We start from the raw sequence: 25,215 nt of genomic DNA on the forward strand, positions 1-25,215 counted from the left end.
CATGCATTAGGCACTGAGCTATAGGTTCAGTACACAGAGTGAACAAACCAAAGCCTCTGTTTTCACTGTACAAGCAACGGCAGAAGCAAGAGACTAATCAGAAATTGGGCAGGTGAGCATGGACAGCAGCAAGAGACCAGTAAGAAGCTGGCTGGGTGACAGTAGGAGTTTGTATCAGGATGGAGGTGTGGCAAAAGTAGTGAGTAGGGAAGTCAGAGCTTCAGTATAATTTGAAGGTCGGGCCAACTGGGTTTGTTGATGATTGGATAAGAGGTGTGAGAGAGGAGTCCCAAGTTTTTGGCCTGAGCAACTGGAAGGAGCTTGCTGCCATTTAATGAGAAGGGGAAGATGTCATGGCCAGTGGAGTTAGACTGCCTGCATTCAAGTCCTAGGTTGCTTGCTGTTTGACTTTTGGCAAGTGTTTGACTTCACCAAGCCTCAGTTTCCTCAAATGTAAACCTGTTTCGGCTTTAGGCAGTTGGATGCTGCGAAAACTTCATGTTTCTGAAGGGTTTAGGACAGTGCTGGCATACACTAAGTCCTCAGTAAGATTTTAGCTCTGATTATTATTATTGTGCAGGGCAGGGAATCCCGTGACCGAGCAGGCAGCAGGTCCCACCCCACCTCCGCCACCCCCTCAAGGAGCCCACCCTCCAAGAGGCAGCTCAGACACCATCTGTCCAGCAGAGAAAAGCCACAGGGAGACAGCTTTCAGGGGGCATTAGATAGATGAGCCCTTCCCAAGAAACTTAATCTCATTCTCAGCAGGTGCTAATCCCAGCAGCCTCCCTTGGTATCTGAGCCCAGCCCACCCAGTTCCTTTTCCACCCCCACCGTGAGTCCCAGACCCTCTTCCCCTTCTCACCAGCCCCAACTGCCACCAACACACTTCCTTACCAGATGGAGAGGCTCCAGTAGGAGGAAACTGCCATCTATCTGACTGAACCGAGTCCCTGACATGTATCAGGTCACCAAGGGCTTCAGGTGCCACCTGTCCAGAGCCCCATCCGCCTCCCTCCCCAGGTGCCAGTTCCTGGGCGTGGTGCTTGATCCAGGCGGATTCAGCCTGGAGCCAGCTGGAGCCGGGGACTCCCATTGTGCCCCAGCTGCTGCCTGCCCTCCTACCCACAGGCCAAGAAATAGGCTTAACCCTTTGGACACCACACATGTAGTGAGAATTAGTGGTTGCAGTTCTGACTGAGAATTGCATTATTTTCCAGCACACCATTTTTGTTTGTTTAAGAAAGTTATTGTAAATACAACAGTGTATGTAATGTGTATATAAGGTTTCAAGAATAGGAAAAATGATCACCTGTAAACTCATCACCCAGTTCGAGAACTCAAACATTGGGGCACCTGTGTGGCTCTGTCGGTTAAGAATCTCCTGATTGTGGCTCAGGTCATGGTTCTTGAGTTCGAGCCCTGTGTCGGACTCTGCACTCACAGTGCAGAGTCTGCTTGGGATTCTCTCTCTCTCTGCCCCTCCCCCCCCACATGCACGTGCTGTCTCTCTCTCAAAAAATAAACTTAAAAAATTTTTAAATATTTTTATTTTTAAAAAAAAAATTTTTTTTGACTTTTTTTATTTATTTTTGAGACAGAGAGAGACAGAGCATGAACGGGGGAGGGGCAGAGAGAGAGGGAGACACAGGATCGGAAGCAGGCTCCAGGCTCTGAGCCATCAGCCCAGAGCCCGACGCGGGGTTCGAACTCACGGACCGCGAGATCATGACCTGAGCCGAAGTCGGACGCTTAACCGACTGAGCCACCCAGGCGCCCCTAAATATTTTTAAATAATGGAAAAAAAGAACTCAAACATTCATGAACACCTTGGAGCTCCCTTGTGTTGCTGTCTCTAGTCACAGCCATCTCCTCCCATTCTCTTGAGAGTTGTATTTACCATTCCCTTGCATTTAAAAAAAAAAAAAAACAGCTTTACTATATAGAGAGTATTTTGCATGCTATTAAGTTTCATTTAAACATACTATGTGTGTATTCATCTGTACTTCGCTTTTTTTTATTCAACGTGGTGAGATCCATCAGTGTTAAGTGTACATCTGTAGTTGGTTCGCTTTCATATCCCCTTGTATGATTATGTGTCTGTGTATCCATTCTACTGGCAGTGGTTATTTGGGCTGTTCCCTTGTTTTCGCTATTTCAGATGCGGTTTTGAATGCCCTGTGTATGTCTCCTCCACATGCACATGTTCTCCAGTGCAGTGGTTCGGAGACTAGACTGCCCATCAGAATCACCTGGAGGCCTTGTTAAACCACAAGTTGCTGGGCCCCACCCCCCACAGTGTTTGGTTCCGTGTGTCTGGGTTGGGATCCTGGACCACACTTTGAGCATCATTGCTGTAGGGAATGCACCCAGCAGTGGAATTGCCTGATGGAAGGTCATGCCTGGATTGCTTTCCTAGCTCTGTGTTGGTGAGAGTTGACGCTGCCACCAGCAGCATGTGAGTTTCCATTGCTTTACATCTTTGTTAATACTTGATATGGTCAGACTTTAAAATTTTTGTAGACCTGGTGGGTATGAGATGGTATCTTGTGGTTTTAATTTGCATTTCTCAGATTACAAGTGGGGTGGAGAAGCTTTCCTTACTTCTATTGATCATTCATGTTTCCTTTTTTTGTATAATACCTGCTTAAGTCTTTGCTCTGTTTCTTTTGATTGGCTTTTTTAGGGATTTGTAGGAACTCTCTATATATTCTAAATACTAATCTTTTGCCTACATGTGTTACAAATCTAGATTCTCAGTTTATAGTTTGTCTTTTCACTTTCTATATGTGTCTTTTGATTGTTAGACTTTCTTAATTTAATGCAGCTTAGTCTTTTCTTCTGTGATTTATACTTTCATGTTTTGTTGAAGAAATCTTCCCTTAACCTGTGGTCCTAAAGACATGTGCTTATATTTTCTTCCAAAAGTTTTAAAGTTTTGCTTTTCACATTTAAGTCCTTAATAGATCTAGAATTGACTCTTTTGTCACCTTAAAGTTTTTGCTGGCGGGATACCTTTATTTCTGTGGGTTTTAAACATCTACAGATCTGAATTATTTATAACTTGAGTTGTACCTGGAGCTTATTATGTACACTGCATTAAAATTTCATATTGAACAAAGGTGCCCTCTTTGGAAAAGAGTTTTGATCACATTTAAAGCCCTTCCAAGATTTTTTTGATTTTTCAGATCTTAGATATAATGGTATTGCGTTTTTTTTTTTTTTTTTCTTTTTAATATTCCTTCTTTTTTAGAAATACATACTGACCTATGTCTGGACTTTGCTACAAAATAATACCAGGGTGAAAGAGAGTGTTTGGGAACAGATGAAATCACATTGGTATTGAGTTGATCATTGTTGAAGCTGAGTGAGTGATGGGTACATGGTGGTTCGTTTTATCATTCTGTCTACTTTTGTACGTGTATAAATATTCTCATAATGAAATATCCAAGGACTATTTCCAGAGTTACTTATGGAGTAAAGCATCTTTTCTTATACTTTATCAGCCATTTGTATTCCTTCCAGAGCCAGTTGGGTCTCCCATATACTACCAGGAGTCCCCAGTAGTGTTCTCAGCAGGAAAGCAGGAGATTAGTTGTTAAGAAAAACAGGAGGGACTGGGAATGAAGGTGGGATGCACCAAGAGCCTGACCACCCCCACTCCCTCCAGGACTAGCTTCCCTCCCTTCCTTTTTTTCTTCCAGAGGTATTAGGGATAATTTTTATTTTAACCAGAGCCTTCTTTCCCTGTTATTCTACCTGGATAGCCTTAACCCGGGGGATAAAGGAGCGTCCTCACAGATGCTGGTCCTCCCTCATCTTAACAGGACCCTGAGACAAAGGGTCAGAGATGGTGGCAACCCTAGTGCAGTTAATCACATAGTAGCAATGCTGTTTTGGCATCCTAGGATGCAAATACCTGAGTTGTCATTTTTCTTCTCATAGTGTAATAACTGGCCAAAGCGTCAGTCTCTGGGGAGCCCCAAATGCATATCATGGGAGAATCAAATTTTTTCTCTCCCACTCTTTAATTTTGATGTATTTTCTTGGAATAGGTAATATATTCAAGTGTTTCAAAATTCAAAAGGAACAAATGCCTCCCTCCCACCCGTCTCCTAGCTGCCCAGTTCCCTTGCTAGGAGAATAGACTCAGTAGACACAAGCAAATGCCCATATGTTTCACCCAGTTTTTACACAGATAGTCGTGTGCTATGCACACAGTACCTTGATTTCTCACTTAGCAGTGTCTCAGAGGTCATTCCATATCAGTCTATCGAGAGCTTTCTCATTCTTTTTAATAGCTGCATAGTATTCTGTACATGGTACTATCTTCGACTTTATTTATTTAATGTTTATTTATTTTTGAGAGAGCAAATCCATGCACTTGAGCATGGGAGGTTCGGAGGGGGGTGGGCAGCAGATCCTCACTGACAGCAGCAAGCGCAATGAGGGGGTCGAACTCACGAACCTTAGAGATGATGACCTGAGCCAAAGTCAGTGGCTCAACTGACTGAGCCGCACAGGTGCCCCTCTACTCTATTTAACTAGTTCCCATTAGTGGGCACTTTTTTGCAGTCTCTTGCAGTTATAATAGTGATACTCAGTGAATAGCCCTGTCATATTTGTCATTTGGCCCATCCATGTATGAATATGGGGTTATCTGTGGGGGATAAATTCCTAAGAAGTGGAATTGCAAGGTCAAAGGATAGGTGCACCTATGATTTGATAGATATTGCCAACGTGGGAATATGGCAGTGGTGCCAGTTTACAGGAGCATCTTTTCTCTATGCACCCCTTCCACTGAGGCTGGGTTTGATTCAGCAGGTTTATTTGAGTGCCTTACAGTGCTGGGTCCTGGATACAAAGATAACACTTTCATGTATCAAGTAAAATGGTTACTATGTGTCAAGCACAGGCAAATACAGCCACAAGGAAGCCAACAAGGAAGGTTTTTAAATGAGAAAACTAAATAAAGCTCAGAAAGGTTAAATAATGTGCCATAGTCACTGGCCCAAGCTAGTAAGTAGCAGAGCAGAGTTTAACCCCAGGTTTAAATCCTCTAACACCTGTGCTCTTAAAGAACACCCTTGACTGCCTCTCAGGAGGAATAACATACGGTCTTAGAGTCTAACACAGGTGAGGAATTGGGCTCAGAGAGAATAACTGGCCAAAAGAACACACAGCCAGGAAACTATGGAGTCCCCAAGGGGGAACCCCCATATGTCCATTTGAGGCCTATGGTCTGTCTGTACTGAGCTGCCTCCCTTCTTTCCATGGAAAGAATGTCCAATCTCATTAGGATTCCATGAAGAGAACTTTCTCCATCCAGAGCTCCAGTTGCTATAGAGAGCCATAAATCACTGGTTCTCTATGTGCATGTGTTGACCATTAGAGGTGCCTATAGACAAAACCCATCTATGATTAATATACTAATGACAATATAGTTGCTGCTGTTTATTGAGTACCTATTGTGTGTAATATGCTATATAAAAGGTACCCTGTGTTGTATTTTTAACTCTCACAATAATCTTGCTTGGGAAACATTATTGTTCCCATTGTCCAAATTGGAAAACTGAGAATAAGACAAGTTAAGTAATAATCCCAAGGTCAAATGCTAATAAGAACAGAATGCAGATCCAATCCGCTAGACTCACAATCACTCATTCTGGTGTCCATGGTCTTCCCTTGGCTCTCTCTTCCTCTTCCACTTGTCCATATTATTTGGTTCTCTCTCGGGAGGGTGAGTCTGGCTCACACTGAATGCTTTAGAGAAGAGTGCCCTTTAGCTTCCATTCACCCTCTCCCCCACACCCAACTCCTACCCCAGTATAGGGTACTTAGCATAGGGTAGCCAAAGAGGAGGCTGCCACGTGATGCCTGAGGATTGATGATGCCCCCCACCCCCCCATACTGGCTTAGAAAGGACCAATTGTGTAGCAGGTGTTCTTTGAACACCTGTCATGTATTGCTCCAGTGGGAGAGAAGTATAAAGTACAGGCCTAGTTCTCAATAACTTAAATCATAAGACTGCAAGTACCAAAGTAAATGGAACAGACTAAAAGAATCAGAAGGGTTCACAGGAAAGAGGAAGCATAACATAATTAATAGCAAACATTCATGGAAGACTATCGGGGGTAGGGCTTCTGCCCATTTTATAAACACTCAGAGTTTGAGTGATAAGCCCAGAGTCGCACAGCAAATAAGTGTCAGAGCTAGGACTCTGAACCCTCCACGGCCTCTGAGGGGAGGGCATTGTGGGCTCTGTGCTGGGTGGCCAGGTAATGGGAGTCTGGAAGGATGGGCCTGATATGGATGAGAAGGGAGGTCAAGATGGAGGATGAAAGGCCGAGAAATAGGGCTGTTATATTCCTAAGATATTATGGCTTGCACTTTAAGCTCTCCTTTTGAATGTGGGGAAACCCAGGCTTGGGTCATAAAGTAACGGCGCAGGATCATTAACTAAGGTTTGTCTAGTGTTTCTTTGTGTCCATACATTATCTCATTGAGCCTCTCTCTGACTATGCTAGGAAGCAGAGAAGGTCTTACCATGGAGAGAACTGGGGTCTTCTGACTTTAAGTCCCAAGTCCTTTCCACCATCCATGCCACCTCCACATTTCTATAGTCAGAGAACTTAGCCTCAGCAATCAGACACACCTGGGTTTGAATCCCTACCTCCTCCATTCTGTCTCTAGGATCCTAAGGTTTGCAAATTGGGGCAATTCCAAGTAAAGAACAAGCCCCCAGGGAGGCAGGCAGATGGCTAAGGGATGAATGACACAAGGGAGACACAATAACGCTAAAGTTCTTGTAGTGCTTTTTCTCAGTGCACTTTCAAGTATTTGGTTTACATATGAAGAAAGTGAAGTGACTTGCCCAAGATCACGGTGAGTTAATGAAAGGCAACCTGGGGATTAGAACTCAGGTCTCTTGTCTCCTAAGAGAGCTTTTCCCTTATGCGACACTGCACCTCTGAGGGGGCCCAAGGGGAAGGCCTAGGAATAGAATCACGGCCTTGAAACTACTAGAGCCAGAGAGATCATCTGGTCCATTGTCTACACTTGATAGATGACAGAAGTGAGGCCCAGGATGCTCTGTTGACATGTCTGCAGCCAGATGGAACCACCGCAGAGCAGGAGTAAACCCATGTGTCCTGACTCTAAAGTCCCAAGCCCTTTTTACATTACCATGCAAAACTTCCAAATTGCTTCTTTTCTGTGTAGATCGAAAAGCCTCCCTCCAATGCCAATAATTGACAGTTGGAACAACTGTTTAGTTTGGGGAGTTCTTTTCCAAATAGAATCTCATTCCCTCTATCTGTGTCTCTCTTTCTCTCAATTCTTAGGGTAATATGCTAGAATAGGAGGGAAAAAAACTTCAGTGGAAGATTTGGTAGAAAAAAGATGAACATTTGATAGAGTCTCCGAAATCTAGGGAGGTCCTCAAAGTCAGGAAATAATTTAGAGGCCAGCCCCATCATCTTTCCCAGCCAGCTTACCACTTGCCCTGCCCTCCTCACAACAGGCCTTCAGAAGGCCCAGCCTTCCCTTGGCAGCTGCATCTGGTGAACACCAACGGAAATCCCTGGTATTTTTCTTTGCATGCAACCAACCATGGAGATGTAGGTCAAGCATTGCTGGCCTGGCAGTTAGCTTTACTCCCTGCAGCTGCAGCCATGTTTGCTAAGCCCCATGAGGATGGGAAAAGGATGTTCCCCTCCACACAGATAGTGAATCCTCAAGGGCCTGTGTGGGTGGAGCCGGCTGGGACTTAGGAGGGTGCTGGAGAAGACCATCTGGAATGTGAGGACTAGGAGGGTAGCTCTCTGTCTCTTTCCCCCTGAACGTCTGCTGTGTGTGCCTAGTGGTAGGATTGGCAGTGCCTCTTCTCCACTCAGCTTATCATCAGGGATAGAGGAGGCTGGGAAGGTCCCATCCAACTCCCTGAGCTCAGCTGGGCCCCAGGCCTGCACCTGAACCCCCACGCCTGTCTGGTGTTTACAGGATTGAAGCTGCCACCCTTTGGGACCCAGCCTGTTTTCATTTCTTGCTCTCAGCTGTCTGGTCTCCATGGACCTCACCTACAGGTTTGTGCGTGCCCGTCCCCCACAGTGCAGCCCCATGAGATTGCTGTAGCCTGGCACGCTTCTCTTTGGTCTTTGTTCTCTCCAGCAGAGCCTCCAGTTCTGTGCCTGGTCCAGAGGAGAACTTTTCCGGCCCCTCACACAGGCTCTGTTGCTTCAACCTAGCTGTACCTTTCCCAAGACTTAGTTGCTTTGTGTACATTCTGTGGGGGTGGGGCTGTGGTTTTAAGGCACTAAGGGGTTTACCTGTGTGGTTCTTCTGGACTGATCTCCAACTGGCTGGCTGCTTCTGTCCTGAGCTTTCTCCTGCTCTGGACCTCCTGTGTCTCTTTTGTAAAGGTGTGAGCCCAAGATCAATAGATACATGTATCACTGACCTTCAAGGTAACTTATAGGTGATAAGCAAATGGACATTCTTTTAATAGTGTTTTTATTTTATGTTGATTTCCAGTGCGGCAAATGATATTAGTGTTCGAGTTATAGTAGTAATAACTTAAGTTGCCTTTTCATTTCGTTTATTCACTTAGCAAATATTTACTGAGTGTCTATTCTGTGCCAAGCACCATTCTAGCTACTGGGAATATCTGCCTTCATGGAGTTTATATTCTTTTTTTTTTTTTTTTTTTTTTTCAACGTTTTTTTATTTATTTGTGGGACAGAGAGAGACAGAGCATGAACGGGGGAGGGACAGAGAGAGAGGGAGACACAGAATCGGAAACAGGCTCCAGGCTCTGAGCCATCAGCCCAGAGCCTGATGCGGGGCTCAAACTCACGGACCGTGAGATCGTGACCTGGCTGAAGTCGGACGCTTAACCGACTGCGCCACCCAGGCGCCCCCATGGAGTTTATATTCTAAAAAGATAGAGTGGTGGTAGGGAATGGAGAGTGGCAAGGCAGCATTTGGGGTTTGGGGGGTTGTTTGGTTTGTTTTTTTTTTCTTTTGGTTTCTGTTTCTTTTAAATAAAGAGCGATTGGGAAGGACTTTTCTGAGGAGGAGACACATGGACAGAGATCTACATGATTTGAGGGAATAAACCATGTATCGATCTGTGATACATTGAATTGCTTTCAATCTGTGGTGAGGACATTCCAGACAGAGGGAACAAGTACAGAGGCCCCAAGTTGAGAAGGGTGTGCTTGGCGTGTCTGAGGAAGAGCAGAGGAGGTAAGTGTGGCTAGAACGGAGTGAGCAGAGGTAGAAGGTAACGGTTTGTGCGAGCCACCACGGGACACTCTGGCTCCTCCTCTAGGTGAGATGGGAAGGCAGTGGAGTGTTTTGACCAGACAGACTGTGGACGCTCTGGTAAAGGACCATAGCCAGGGGGTAAGAAGCTGGGAGACCAGTAAGGAGGTTGTTACAACAGTACAGGCAGAAAATGGTGTTGGTCTGGACCAAATGACAGTGGTGGAGTTAATGAGAAGTAGTAGGATTCTGGATAAATTCTGAATATAGTTTCAAAGGAATTTGCTGACAGATCAGTACTAGGGAGGATATTTAGGAATGACTCCAAGGTGTCCCACGCTTCAGCACCTGGAAGAGTGAAACAGCTACCGTTTCACTCCAAGGTGTCCCACGCTTCAGCACCTGGAAGAGTAAAACAGCTACTAAAAAGGAGAAAGATTGCAGGGGCGCCTGGCTGGCTCAGTCGGTGGAGCATGCAGCTCTTGATCTCAGGACTGTGAGTTTGGGCCCCATGTTGGGTGTAGAGATGACTTAAAAAAAAATCTTTTTAAAAAATAAGTAATAAGTAAATAAATAAAAAGGGAAAAGATTACAGAAAGAACGGCTTTTTGGGGGGGAAGAGTAGGGATTGAGAGTTTTCAATACATTTATTTAAAGTTTTTAAAAGTGAGTCAATTGATAGGAATGTTAATAATAACAATGATACACGGAGAAGGCCAAAACAGTGATGGTGAAATTGTGGGTAGACTGGACCAGATGTGTCTGCCCTTTCAGCTCTAAAATGCTGCTTTGGTGATTTCAGACCTCACGGTCTGCCATTCATGAAGAATGGGAACTTGAGACTCCGTCTAGAATGTCATCAATGCAGAAGGAATGACAGGAGATGAATCCCTTGGGTCAGGCTCACCCCTTGGAACGACTTGGGAAGTTCTCACACACATCCTGGCCCGAGGCACTGCTCATTCACTCACTCACCTACTGAGCACCTTCTGTCTAGTACGCCCTGGACCCAGCACAGGTCTGCTGCCCCTGCTCTCCTAATGTAAAGCGAGCTCCCTTTACCTCCACCCCAGCCTGGGCCTGGCTACTCCGTGGCCCTGCAGGTCCCTAGTAGCTGGGTGATTGATGTGTCTGCTGAAAGTGGGAGGCCACAGTGTAGGCAGACCCTGTCCTTCCTTTGTCTCTGTCCAGCCCCTGCCTTCCTCCTGTCATTGCCATCCAGCCCTCAGGGCCTGGAGAGCAAACTGCTTTGCCTCCATGAGGGCAGAAATGATTTTGTCTCTTTCTTCATCCCGTAGGGTTCCCAGAGTTATCAAACTGGAAAAACATCCTCAAAGGCCTCTTTCCCTGCCTGTTGTAGGTGAGAAACAAGGCCAGAGAGACTAGCAACTCCCCTAGCCCACAAAATCCATCAGCAAATCCTTTCAGCTCTACTTTGTTGTTGTTGTTTTTTTAGTTAGTTTGTTGTTGTTTTTTAAGTAAGCTCTACATCCAGTTGGGGCTTGAACTCATGACCTTGAGATCAAGAGTCGCATGCTCTACCAACTAAGCCAGCCAAGTGCCCATCAGTTCTACTTTTAAAAATAAACTCTGAATCTGACTGCTTCTCACCGGCTTCCCTGGCACCATCCTGGCCAAACCACTATCATATTTCTCTTGGATGACTACATCACCTTCTCACCAGACCTCTTGCTTCCACCCTTGCCCCTGGAAGTCTTTACCCAGCAGCCAGAGGGACTCCATTAAAACCAAAGTTAGGTTGTGTCCCTGCAGTGTTCCCTTGTCACTCAAAGGACAAGACCACGTTCTTGAATTGCATTCAAGGCCCTGCACAGTCTGACCCTTGCCTACTGCCAGACACCATTGTTACCATTCTCCCTCATTCATTTTCCTTTAGCCATACTGGTGTCTCCTGTTTCAAGAGTGCCCAGGTATGTTCCTGTCTCAGGGCCTTTGCGTTTGCTGTCCCCATTGCTTTCGTCACATCCTTGTGATGCCTGTACCCTCACTTCATTCAGGGCTCTGATCAACTGTTACCTCCTCAAGAAGCTTTCCCTGACTATGGGTTCTAATTCTCCTGTCTTCCACGTTTCTGTCTAACCCTTTTTTCTCATTTATTTTTCTTCTTAGCACTTGCTACCATCTGACACATTTATTTATTGCCTGTCTCTTCCCATTAAATTGTAAACTCATGCAGGTAGGAATTTTCATCTGATTTAGTCACTGCTTTATCCCCAGTACTTAGCATAGTGCCTGGCATTTAGTGGGCACTTAATAAAGATTTATGGAGTGAATGAATGTCCAGAGCCAGCAGGACAGCTTGTCTGGTCCTTCCTGCAACCTCACAGCTCAACCCACAAAGGGGTCATGATCTGTCTTAGAAAACTCAGATAAGGGGCGCCTGGATGGCTTAGTTGGTTAAGAGAACGATTCTTGATTTCGACTCAGGTTATGATCTCAAGCCCTGCATCGGGCTCTGTGGGCTCTGCACTCAGAGTGTGGAGTCTGCTTCAGATCCTCTGTCTCCCGCTCTCTGCCCCTCCCCTGTTCATGGTCGTGCTCGCGCACTCTCCCTCCCTCTCTCTCTCTCTGTCTTTCTCTCAAAAAAAATAAATAAACGTTAAAAAAGAAAAGAAAACTCATATAAGAGTGCTGCCAGAGCTACTTGGCATCACTTTTGTTTCCAAGATAGTGGCCAGATAAAGGGAGGGACTGGCCTTGCGGGGGATGGGTTGATGGTTGGGGGGGGTGGGGGCTCTAAGCAGCCACAGCACACCTCTCCCTTTCCCATCCACGAGGCACCAGGAAGCATGCTACTTCTCTTCCATCTCCTCAAAAAAAATAATTTCTGGTTCATATGGCCTAAGAGTAGCAGATCTTCACTAAATAGCAGGCAGCTATGTGGGTTAAAGGGGGAAGGAAGAAGAGCTTAGTAACATCCCCATGCATCTGCCCCATTGCACTCGCAAATTTAATATGCCCTGGAGTCAGACCCCCTCGTTCAGCAGCTGGTGATCTCAGACAAAGCCTTGTCACCTCTCCGAGTCTTAGTTGCTTCCTTAGTAAAATAAGGACAACACCTACTTTGTAAGATTTTGAGAATTCAGGCAGGAACTCGGTAAATATTAGCTGTTTTTGTGTATTTGTTTGTAGCTGTAAATAATGAGATGGACCATGAGAAACACAAATGAGGCCCCTCTTTTGAAACAGCTAACTCATTGAGTTCTATGGACCATTTTCTTCTTGCTGCCAAGCCTGTGATGTTAAGTACAGTGCTCTCAGGGAGGAACCCTGGTTTGGGAAGGTAATGGGTCTTGCCTTAGGTCCCGCAAGTAGGCAGTCATAGAGCTGAAGCCAAAACCCACACTGTCCAACTCCAAGGGTCAGGAGGCCTTGCAGGGGAGTCCCTTTACCTCCTCTGGGTCTCAGTCTTCCATCTGTTTAGGGAGGAAGTTGAAGTATACAGCTCTGTAAGCCACAGATCATGACACATGAATTCTTGAGTGATCCACATGTCACATCAGGTGGGACAGCGAGTTGCTTTGGGGCCTCCTGGTGGTGGTGCTCTTCTGCAGTTTATGGGTGCTCTGGGTGTTGACTGTGAACAGTAAACCTCCTGGTGGCCCCCACCCCGTGTCACCCCGCTGCAGAGGCAGTAGTCCGGCTCTCCTGGCACTATTTCAGGCATCTTGCTATTCTGTACCTTGAGGCAACCCATGGACTGGGGTGAGAATGAACTGAGGAGAAGACCAGAAGGAACCAGAATGTAGGAAATGCAACTCAGCGGGAGCCTTCAGCTCTGAGTTTTTGGTTTCAAGCAGTGTATATGTGAGCATTCATATGTATAGGGGGGAGGGAAGGGTGTTGCTGGGATTTCTCCCATCCTCAAATCCTCCGGAGCTGTTGGCCTTCTGCTGTGGAATTCCAAACATTTCCGATCAGATAAAGGTGGCTGAAAATACCCTGACTTGTTTGGACTAGTCAGAGGTAGTGCTAGGGTGAAGAAAGAGGTTGAGGCCACAGGGACAAAGCCCGGCAAGATCTGGCCTCTCTGAGGAGCTTGCCCTGGGTCACAGATGTGCCCATTGCCCTTTTCCCCTAGAATCCTACAGGTTAGAGGGCAAGACTCAGCAGGCTCTGAGGTGGAGGAAGATCAGACTCTTTTATGGCAACAAGTCCTTCTACTCCAGAATGTTGCCTCTCACCTTCCACACTAATTATTGGGTCGTCTGAATACCCGTCAGAGAGAACTCAGGTAGTTACTAATCCATCCGTGTGTGAGCTACTTTCATCCTCTTCATGCTGTAGCACCAGTAGGAGCCCTTGAGGATGACCCCCCCCGCCCCTTCATTTTACAGATGGGGAAAGTCCCAGACTTTCCCAGTATCCCAGACAGGGGAAGAGACTCAACCCAAGCGAGCCATTGATAGAGCTGGAACACAAAACCCACATCTGCTGACTCTTGGCCTGGTGTCTCTTCACAGCACACAGCGTTGATCAGCACCAGACAAGGTAGTGGGGATAGCTTTGGGTGGAAATAAGAGGGGGGTGGCTGCTTTGGACCGTGGAGTACTTTGAGGCATAGATCCCAGAAGAAGGAGTTTTAGGGAAAGGGTTGGCCCCAGAGACCAAGCCCCTATTCTTTGTAGGTTGCTAACCCTGGTCCCTCCTGCCTGTTGCCTCAACACAATTCAGATGATGTCTTTTCCAGAACCTTCCCATAAACTTTCATCATCCTTCCTGAACCTGGAAGAACTTGGTTATCTAGGGAGTTCTGGTCACCCTGCCCAATCACCTGGTGTCTCGGGGCTTCCTTCCAGTTTCACCAGGCAGTTAGGATGGGGATAAAAAGAGAGGGAGCTGGCCTTTTCTTCCTTACCCTCTTCACTGTCCACCAGTCAGCCATACTCATCAGCACCTTCTCTGGGACCAGGCTGGGCTAGGCCTGAAAGAGCTCATGGTGAAAAATGAACAGCTCAAAGCAAAATAAGTCAGTCAGAGAGAGACAAATACCGTATGATTTCACTCATATGTGGAATTTAAGAAACAATCAGAGGGGAAAAAAAGAGAGGCAAACCAAGAATCAGACTCTTAACTATAGAGAACACACTGATGGTTGGGGGGTGGGGGGATGGGGGAACTGGGTGATGGGGGTTAAGGAGTGCACTTGTTGTAATGAGCGCTGGGTATTGTATATAGGCATTGAATCACTAAATTGTATAGCTGAAACTAATATTGCACTGTAAACTAACTGGAATTTAAATTAAAAAATGAACAGCACAACAAATTGGTAAGAGAGCTGAAGGAGACTTAGAGTCAGAAAGCAGGAGGCCTCCTTGAAGAAGGAACCTGTAGGTGAAGACTTAAGAGATAGGAGAGACCTTGGCAGAGAGACCAGCATAGGCACAGGTCCTGAGGCTGAAGAGAACATGGTATGTGAAGAATGAAGCAGCCTAGCCCTGGACAAAGCTGAGGAAATCCTGCAGGGTCTTGCAGACCACAGAGAAGGCTCTAACACTCAAGCTGAGCCCTGGTCTAATAATAAGACCAGTAGTAATAGCCAACATGTACTCAAAGTTTGCTCTGCACCATGCAGAATTCTAAGAGTATGTGTACTACTGTTAGTAGTAATAGCCAACATGTACTCAAAGTTTGCTCTGCACCATGCAGAATTCTAATTCTATGTGTATTACTGTTAAATCTTCACAGTGTTCTTGTGAAATAAGCACATCTTTAATCTCCATTTTATAGACAATGTCCAAAGCTAACACCTCTCAAGTCTAATGGCAAGACTTAGTGGGTAAGGTGCTGGCAGCCCAACTTGGTAGAGAAATAGAAGAAATAGAAATAGAGCCTTGGCCTCATCCAGATAGCACTGCCACTTTACCAATGAGGAAATTCTACTCAGAGAGGAGCACAACCTGGTCCAGGGCCCAGAGCAAGGCCAGCAAAGCTTCCTCTGCCAGCCCCTGGTGATTTCTTGGGCAGCCCTCGGGACAGAGCTAGAGGAGAGAGGACCATATCTGATGCCAGCCAGTGGGGGGAGATAGAGGAAAAGAGGCAAAGAGAGCTTTCCAAAAGTGAAGTGCTCCATGAGTATATAAGCAGAGATGCCCTAGAGATGACTGCGAACTCCCACGAGGATGGACCGTCGGGAGTGAAACACACCTACCACATGACCTTGATGTTCCACCTTTCTGAACCTGTCTGGGAAATCAGGATGTTAGGGATGAGCTTCAGCATCACATGAGAGGTTGGGTAGGTATGTTATGAGGTCACTTTTGAGTCTCCGACTCTTTTTCAAGGGTGAACCTTATCTCCCAGGACACTGGAAGAAGAATGAAAAGCTATGGCCATCCACTCATGAGACAGTAGGGGGTTAGCAGGGGTGGGATGAGAGACAGCAAAGTGAGGGAGGTCTTGGATTTCCAGGGAACGAATGCATATGAACATGCAGCAGCCTCCCAGGAGCCATTCAGTGCTTGGGCTCTAGAGCCAGACTGCCGCATACAAGCCCTAACTCTGCCATATGAGCCGTACGTCCTTGGCAGGGTCCCTTGACCTCTGAGCCCATTTCCTCATCTGTAACATGGAAAGTAACAATAGCACTTCATGGGGTTATTGCTAGGATTAAGTGAATTCATATACATGATGAAGCTCTTAGCACCATGCCTGGTACACGGTAAGTTCTCAGTAAATATCAGTCATCCCAGGGAAGGAGGTTGTAAGCCTCTAAATGAGCATCTGTGCCCCCAGTAAACGTCTCTGCCTCTAAGACTAGCATCCTGGTTCTGAGCTGAGGAGGTGGAGAGCCCACGCTTGCACTGCTAGGCCCGATAGCTTTCTCAATTCCCCAGCGGAGGTGTTATCTCCTCCCGGCACAACCACTTCCTTTTCTGAGAAATGAGCACATCTGTCAGGCTTAGCTTCTGAGAACTAATGGTGAGGGAGGAGGCGGGGGAGGAGAGGCTGGCAGCTGACAGGGGCAGAACTGGAGAAAGATTAACGTGAAGTTTGCTGCAAGGATGCCTCCAGATATTCCCTGAAGCCCAGATGGCTTGAGCCTCCTCTCCCCCCCGCCCCCCCCCCCATGACACACTGTTGTGCCAGTAACACCGAGGTCACCTTGCTTTTTAGTAAGTGCTAAGTGCTTTCATCCCCTTATCTCACCACCACTGTCTTGGGAGGTCAAAACAGGAGAAACTGAGGCTCTGAAGTACAGAGGTTTGCTATGGTGCCCACAACTGGGCTGGCTAGACTGGGGTCACCCTAGCATAATCTGGTCACCCGTCTCTGCCTCTGCCCTGAGCTGCCTCTCTGAATTGCCCACTCCCAGTAGAGGAGAAAGGCCGTGTTTCTTTCACATTGCTGACCCCAACGGCTCCCCCGGGAAAGCCAAGGGAAGTGGATTCCAACCACAAACCTCACTTCTTCCGAGTCTCCGCCTGCAACTCCCTGCCAAGAGAGTGATAAGGCCTCTCCTTTTGCCCCATCCCCCCTTCCTGCCATCTCCCTGGGATCTCCTAACAAGGCCTCATTTATCTATTCAGCAGACATGTATCAGCCTCTCCTTCAGGGAAACTGAGGCTAGCAGCAGAAAGTGACTCTGCAAGGGATCCCTGGCCTGCCCATGCTGGGCCGTGATGAGGCCAAGGGAAGGTACAGTGCTGATGTCTCTGGCACTTTCTCTGGGCTGCTAGGAGCCCCTTCCTCTTCTCCACCTACCTCTTTCCCAAAATAACCAAGCAGGAAGGAAGTGGTGGGCCTGGGCCTTCCAGAGTCACCCTAGAGGAAGGAAGGGCCCGTCTGGCACAAGCACTTGTTCCCCACTGAAGCCAGGACGGAAGGGTTTCACTTTCCCTCCTGGTCTTCGTCACATCCTTTTCCTGTGGCACCCAGTTCCCCTCAGCTGGCTGGGGGCCAGAGCTCATTCATTCAGCTGGTGGCCTCGGGCAACCTTCCCCCTCCGAGAGGGACTCAGGACTATAACTCTGGCCCAGAAATGGGGTTGCTGCTGCACATGCTGGAACTTGCAACCAACTTCCCCACATACCCACTTTGGGCAGGTCTCTCAGTGTCTCTGAGCCTCAGTTTACCTGGGTGTAGATTGAGGTCCTCCTTCAGTAATACAAGTGCATGCACCTGGACCATGATGGGGCTTGAAAAGTATTGTCCTTTTGAAAGTAAGCATAGTCCTGTATGGAGGTTGGGAGCAAAGATACTGCAGCCAGACTGCTAGTGCAGTCAACCCAGCCGCTGTGTGACCTTGGGCAAGTCACAGATCATCTGAGGGCCACAGGGCCATCAGCTGTATGATGAATTAACAACAGTACCCACTGCCTGACAGTGTGGGGACAATTCAGTGAACTGATCCACACAAAGGACCAGGAGGAGTGCCTTCTTGCAGGGTAAGTGCTCAGGAATCCTCTCCCACCACTGCCACTGTGTAGGTCAGGTTCTCTGTGGGCAGGGGCAGCAGGGACTGAAGAAGGCAGAATCAGATATCAGAATGAGCAAGAGGCCAGAACTCTGACAAATCCCAGGTGAACTCTGAAGCCTCCATTTTCACATCTGTAGAATGAGGCTATTGATAAATAGTACGAGGATTAAACGAAAGTAATCATTTGTTCATCTAATGATGTGTACATCATGTGTATATATATGTGTGTATATATATAATCTACGTGTATATATATAATAGATTCATTTAGAATGGCACCTGCTGTGTTCCAGGTACAGCATCAGGTTCTAGAGGTATAAGGGATAAAACCACACACAATCTAGTGGAGGAGACAGGACAAAACATAGTCACTCAACTGTATGTGATTGTGCATGTAATCAGGGAGTATGGCCCAGTCTGGGTGAAGTGCTTTAGCTCAGTGCCCGGCACAGCAAACATTCAAATGTGTAATAAAGGTCAGCTGCCATATTAGCAGTTGTTATTATTTTATTGTTATTTAACAAGTGAGGACTGGGCTGCTCAAAGTCACACCGCTGTGAAGAAGGATGGAAACGTGGGAGGTGAGAGAGAAGGGTGGGCATCAGAGGATTGATCAGTCTCAGGTGGGTGCTGCACTTCAGCCCCTGGCAGGGTGGATGGGCCGCTGCTTGAGGGGCATTGTGCCAGCCTTTTTCCTCACTTCACCAGGGTTGCAGATGGCTGCAGGGTAACCTGCATTGTTCAGTTGGCCTCTGGGCAGAGATCTAGCTTTAGTCCGTCTGTGCCTGTCTGGATGGGCCTGGCTTCAGACGTATGTCAGACTTGAGCCCGCTGACTGAGGGGGGAACTGACACACAAATGGGGCTCAGCCTAGGGACACCTTGCCTCTCATTCTTGCCTCAGGGCCTTTGCACTTGTTGCTTCTGCCAAAACAGGCTCTTTTTTTACCCCAGGTTTTCTATCCTCTCTTGGCTACTTCCACCTTGCCATTCAGCTCTCAGCTCAAATTCCCCAGGGAGACCTTCTCTGACCACTCCACCTATATCAGTCCCCCAGCTATTCTCTGTCACCACCCCGTGACTTACTATCTTCAAAACCCCATTATCTCTGAAATTGTCTTGCTTCTTACCTTGTCTGCTTTCCACCAGGACAGTGTTTCTCAACCTTTTTTCCTATTGCCATCCGCCTCAGGCATCTTTTTCGACATTCTTGTCCTTGTTGCCTTCCCGTGACATTTGAATACCACAGCTGTACTCCGTATCTCTTTATGTGCTGTGACCCCGTGGAAAGCCACAAACCACTGTAATATCCAAGAATTTTTTGCTTTGCCCCACTGGGAGTGATAGCCCTCCCGTTGAGAACACACAGACTAGAACAGAAGCTCCATAAAAGCAGAGATCTTCTTTGTCTTGTTCACTGCTGTGTCTCCAGTACTGGGCTTGGAGCATGGTTAGCACACAAGAAATAGTTACGGTGTGGGGCGCCTGGCTGGCTCAGTGGGTAGAGAGAGCATGCACTCTTGATCTCAGGATCGGGAGTTCAAGACCCACATTGAGTGTAGAGCTCACTTTAAAAAAAAAAAAGAAAGGGGTGCCTGGGTGGCTCAGTCGGTTAAGCGTCCGACTTCGGCTCAGGTCATCATCTCGTGGTCCGTGAGTTCGAGCCCCTCGTCGGGCTCTGTGCTGACTGCTCAGAGCCTGGGGCCTGTTTCAGATTCTGTGTCTCCCTCTCTCTCTGACTCTCCCCCACTCATGCTCTGTCTCTCTCTGTCTCAAAAATAAATAAACGTTAAAAAAAAATTTTTTTAAAGACATATTTATGGTGTAAATGAAAGTCCAAAAACCCTGGAAGCACAAAGGAGACCTTTGTCATGGAGTCTCGTAAGCTGAGTAGCGGTTGGCTGAGGAAGATGATACGGGGAGAGTGACCAGTTAAGAGGACACACGGGTGAAAAGCACCCTGGAGTATGTTGGGTGGAGCCCTTCCATATATGTGGCCAGGACTGTTGGAGGCAGGATCTTGAAAGTGGTCCCAGCTTTGGCTTCTCCTGGGGACCCTGGTTCTTGGCTCACTGCTCTAAAGGGTCCTGATGCCAATTAGGGAGACACCAGTTCCTAGTCCAGGCTCTACCACAAACTAGCCGTGTGAAACTATAGAATGGGCAGGTGCATTGGTCTTACTAACTTGTGGGGGATCTGGCTGGCGGGGGAGTCCATGATCCTCCCATGGAAGTCATTAGCCATTGCCTATCCCCGGTGGCCCTGAAAACTCCTGCATGAATCCCATGGCAGCGGTCACAGCTACAAAGAGAAAACGTCCCCCACGTTGCTGTCACCTCAGCTGAGAATGCAGACAGCCTCATGCCCGGGTCTCTTGAAAGCCTCTGTGACATCAGAGACTTCCCTGCCACTCACCCTTGCATCTCACCCTCCTGCCCACCATGCCAGCTCTGGCTGAAACTAGTGGGAGCCATTGAGGAGCACCGGGGCTTATCTCTGCTTTTCCAGAACCAGGCTGCTCTGCAATGCTGCTTGTTTATCCAGGGCAACCGCCCACTGAGAAAATGGCTGTGTTTGTTTCCAAGTGTGTCGTGTGAACCTTGAGCTAAATATACCCACACCACTGTCTCCCCAGCACCCGCCCTGCAATGGCACACCCCATTTTGCTCATGCTCTGTCTGCAAAAGCAGTCCCCAGAATCCGTGGCCCCTGGAAATCCTACTCCCCCTCCCCAGGAGAAGGAGCTCCTAATGAAGGTTGTCCTGGCCAGGAATGCATGAGTCGGGGGGTTGGGCAGGTCAGAGTCTTGTTCTCTATGGCACCGAAACGAGAATGTTCCCTCCACCCTGGAATGACTGTTCCTGGACAGTGAGTGCTTTGTGCCCGTGCAGGGACAGGGCCTGTTTACTCCAACCCAGCCCCAGAGAGGAAAGTTTCCCGTGGCTGCCAGCCCTCTACTTTAGGAAAGTTCCCATCGAGAGAGCCAGGCCTCTCCCACTTTGGCTGCAACCCCAGTGTCCCTGGTTTCTTAAGAGACATTGGGCCCCTTGGGAGAGCCAGTTCCTTCTGGCCTTGGCCTCACTTCTCCCATGCCCCCGATAGCCCAGTAGTCTTCCCCCATCACAGATCCATCTTTTTTGTGACTCCACTTGGGCCTACTTCACTTAGGACACTTAGGACCAGAAAAATTACAACTCCTGTAAGAATTTCTTTGTCCACCAACACCCATGAGGCTAGCCGGGATGAGGGGGGAGAGACGGAAGCATATCCACACGGCGATGCCTGGGCAGCGACAAGGCCAGAGAATTAGGAGGCTGGCTGCTGCCACACCACTGCCCTTCTCTCTCCAGACCCAGGGCTCCTCCTCAACTCAACCCCCTCTTTCTAGAATCCCATTTTAGCGCTACTGACAGGACACATCATCCCAGCCCCCCACATAGGGAAGTGCTATAGCCATGCTTCCTTTGGAGCTGAGTGTCCCTGCGTCCTGATCCCTGGCTCTGCCACCTGTTAGCCGGCTGACCCCAGGCAAGGTCTTCCCTCTCCAGTGTGAAATGGGGCTCAAATCTAGCTGATGAAGGTGAAATGGGTAACTACGTGGCACTTAGTAGACTTGTAGTACCTTCATTCTACTCATGTGTTTATTGAGCACCAACACGTGCCAGACACTGTTCCAGGCACTGGGTATATAGAGACAAGACAGGGGCTCTGCCCTCGTCAAGCCACACCTAGTGCAAGAGACGAAACAAAGTGTTGAATCTGTTCATTATGCACCGTTATGAGAAGTGCTGGGGAGAAAAATAAAACAGGGTAAGAGGACAGGTAGAGAGGAGGATGGGTACCATTTTAGACGAGGTGGCCAAGGCAGGCCTCTCTGAGGAGATGACATTTGAGCAGTCGGGAGTGAAATGAGGGAGTGAGGTGGGTGGTGATCTGGGGTCAAGTGCTCCAGGCAGCGAGAACAGCAAGCTCCCAAGCAGATGTTGGAGGAAAAGCAAGGAGACCCGTGTGGCGAGTGTGCAGCAGGGAGGGAGGAGCAGGTTCCGCGAGACCTCGCTGGCCATGGTGAGGAGTGAGGGCTTTATTCCAGGTGTGATAGGAAGCCTTGTGAAGGCTGAGAGCTTGGGATGAGATGGGAAGGAGTGACATGGCCTGAATGGAGGGACTTTTTCTAGTGGTTTTCCCCCCATACATCGTAAACTATCTGGTAAGGGCTGCAGCTTCGGTGTCTCTGCTGTTTCCCTGATGGCTTAATAAACACTCAGGAGTCTTTGAGTCATCTTGGCAGTTTGGTGCACAGGGCACTCTGCTAGGTACCAGGATGTGAGCAAAAATGACACTGGCTTTCTAAGTGCAAGGGAAAGCTGTTGGAGGACTTTAAACCCAGGCGTGCCGTGATCTGATCTAGGTTTTTAAAAATCCTCTGTGTGGAGCATGGACTGAGGGGGCTTGTCAAGACCAGAAGGAAGGCCAGGCACACATCACAGTGAGCAAACTGGCCTGGTGGAACTTGGAACCAACTGGTCTGAGGGAGCAGCCACCACTCGGCCAGTTGGGACCAGGTGGACATGAGGGCCCACCTTCTTGGTGGAGAGGAGGAACATGGGCCCTGGGACCAGCAGGTGATCCATTCACACTCTAGACACACACCTCCCTAGGCCCAGAGGCTCCTGGTCTGTAAATGGGAAGAGAGGGTCTGTACTGCAGCATTGTTGGGAGAATTAGAGGACAAATAGGGAGCAAAGCTGACTCACTAAAGGGTACTGCAAACCCCCTCTCCCTGCCCCACAGGCTGGCTCCGCCCTGGGCTGGGTAATTTAACCCACAGCCCTACCTTCCCCATATCATGTGCTTCCCTCCTGACTGGCCTCAGGGCTGAAGGCTGTTGCTCACCTCCTCCTGGGCCCAGAGTCACGCCCCCTGGGGGCAGGCCGAAAGACAGGACAGGGCCTCCTAGATCCTGTCCCAGTCCTGCATCATCATTGCTGCCCCTCTACTCTGCCCTGCTCTGTCTACCCATCACTCATCCTGGCCAGAGGCTCCCTCCAGAGGGAGAAGGAGCCTTTGGCTCATAATCCCCAGACTTGACCTGCCCCTGAATCACTGGGAATTTAGCCCCATCTCCTCTCCCTCCCTGCCCCCTCCCTCTGTCACAGCAGTGGGAAGGCTACTCACAGACTCAACTCCATGTTCCTCCTCTGCTTCCAGACCACACAGCCAGCCAGCCAGCTCTCGCTCACCACTTTACCCTCTTCTCCCCTGTCCCCTTATTTCCTGCCCTCTGCTCCAGCCACCTAGCCTCCTGTCACCTCCCTGCCCCTGCCTATCTCTTTCCCGCAGGTTCTCCAGTGCCACTTTTTAGCCAGCTCACCTTGGACAAAGCTCCTTCCCAGCTTTGCACCTGTTATCTCAACAATAATGTGTGTTGGTCATCCCCAGCTGGGCATCAGGAAGAAGGGCCGCCTTTAACCCTGTATCTGGCCCAGAGGAGGCGCGGATGGCTATAGTTTTTCAAATCACCATTGCAGCAGATGGCCCCCTTCTCCTACCCCCCCCCCCCCAAGTTCTGTCAAAGGACTCAAATAGCACCTTCTCTTCTTCTCCCTGCAGGACACTTTTGTGGAACTCTACGGGAACAATGCAGCGGCCGAGAGCCGGAAGGGCCAGGAGCGCTTCAACCGCTGGTTCCTGACAGGCATGACTGTGGCTGGCGTGGTTCTGCTGGGCTCACTCTTCAGTCGGAAATGACCAGACACTGACCACCCACTTACCCTCCCTGCCCTACCCTGCCCCCACCACATCCCTTTATCCAGCAACCATTGCCACCAGGAGAACCACTACATGCAGCCTGTGGCCACCTACCCATCACAGGGTTGGGCCTAGACCTGGTCCCCTGCAATTAGTTTTCTAGAAATCTACCATGCTTCTGTGAAAGCCACCTTCCCCACACCTCTGTTCTCCTGGCCTCAGAACCCACAGAGTTTCCCCAAAATCTGCCCCATGGAAGCTGTCAGGTGTGGGGGTGTATGTGGTTGGGGGCTGGAGGGCCCTGCCTGTTTGGTGGAACCCCCCAACCCCTTAGCCTCCCTGAGAATGCTTTCTTGCCAGGGAGCTGGAAAGTTTTCTGACCCTTTTCCCCAGGAGAGACTAGATTGCCTTCGTTTTGATGTTTGTGGCCTCAGAATTGATCATTCCCTATCCCTTCCAGGATCTAGGTCCCCTTCCTATCATCCCCACCTTCCCAAGAGCCACTTAAGGGCCACTTTTGACTAATTAGGGATTCAAGCTGCTTGGGATAAAGAAACAAGGACCAGGACCCCCTCTCCACCTCTGGCCTGGCCAAAGTCCCTGACCCCAATCCCAGTGTCCTCCAGAGGCCTCTGGCTAGAGGCCAGCCCCACCCAGGGTGGGGGGCTGTAGCTGCAGGAAGCACCCCATGCCAAAGCTAGGGTGGCCCTTGCAGTTTAGCACCACCCTAGTTCCTTTCCCCTTCCTTTCCCTTGGCTCCCATGACCATTACTAAGGGACCAACTGGGCCCGAGGCAGGTGCCCCAGAGCTGTTTATGGCCTCAGCTGCCTCACTTCCTGCGAGATCAGCCTGTGGCATCTTTGCCTTGGGCTGCTGCCCACAGAGTTCAGGGGTTCGGGGGCCTCGGCCCAGACATGAAGGGGAGCTACAGGGAGCAGCTGTGGGAGCCCTAGAGTCTTCCCTACCTCAGGCAGGAAGGGCAGGAAGGAGACCCTGATGCACGAGGTGTAGGTGGGGGTGGCTGGAAGGGCCAGTCCTACCTGGTCAAACAGGTGTGTGCCCCACCCCCATTCAGCCTGGGTCACCAGGCTGCCAAGGTCAGAGTGGCCTGGCCAGGAGTCCTTCAGGCCTCCCTCTACTCCACCCATGGCCTGTCTCATCCCCGGGGGTCCCGGCCTACCCCTAGCCATCCCAGGCTCTCTGCTGTACATATTCGAGACTAGTTTTTATTCCTTGTGAAGATGATATACTATTTTTGTTAAGCGTGTCTGTATTTATGTGTGAGGAGCTGCTGGCTTGCTGTGCGTGTGCACGTGGAGAGCTGGTGCCCGGAGACTGAACGGCCTGATGCTCCCTCCCCTGCCCTGGTCTGGGGAAGCCAGCTGGGGGTCCTGGCTCCTTAGGGGCAACTGTCCCCCCCCCCCCCCCACTCAGCCCCCACCCCACACTTGTTCCAGCTCTTTGAAATAGTCTGTGTGAAGGTGAAAGTGCAGTTCAGTAATAAACTGTGTTTGACTCAGTGAGCAAAGGACCTGGGCTCTTGTGTGCCCCGGGCTGGGGAAGGAGGGGCTGTGCGGCTGGCTGCTGGGCAGGGGTGCTGCAGGGGAGCTCCCTCTGGGCCTGATTCTCTCCACCAGCCATTGATAGGGTTTTTATTGAGCGCCTGCTGTGTGCCGAGCCACTGGGGCTGTGTGTGAACAGGATGGACACAGTCCCTGCCCCCAGGAACTGACATTCTAGGGGAAGAAACAGCCACTTGGCAA

At 49.0% G+C, this 25,215-nt stretch overlaps 1 protein-coding gene across 3 annotated transcripts in view; it reads left to right on the forward strand.

Annotated features, from left to right (window-relative positions):
- BCL2L1 (BCL2 like 1) overlaps positions 1-24,975 on the forward strand; it is a 49,579-nt gene extending 24,604 nt beyond the window's left edge. For 2 of the 3 annotated variants that reach the window (XM_042931328.1, XM_042931325.1), the window contains exon 3: positions 23,314-24,975. In XM_042931328.1, the coding sequence (XP_042787262.1) occupies positions 23,314-23,451 (138 nt within the window). In that variant the 3' untranslated portion in view covers positions 23,452-24,975. Of the gene's footprint in view, positions 1-13,622; positions 13,777-23,313 lie in introns of all 3 variants that reach the window. The other variant, XR_006200500.1, reaches the window with a different exon arrangement.
- The last annotated feature ends 240 nt before the right edge of the window (positions 24,976-25,215 follow it).

This window comes from Panthera leo, chromosome A3 (assembly GCF_018350215.1).
Source record: "Panthera leo isolate Ple1 chromosome A3, P.leo_Ple1_pat1.1, whole genome shotgun sequence".
Classification (NCBI taxonomy): domain Eukaryota; kingdom Metazoa; phylum Chordata; class Mammalia; order Carnivora; family Felidae; genus Panthera; species Panthera leo.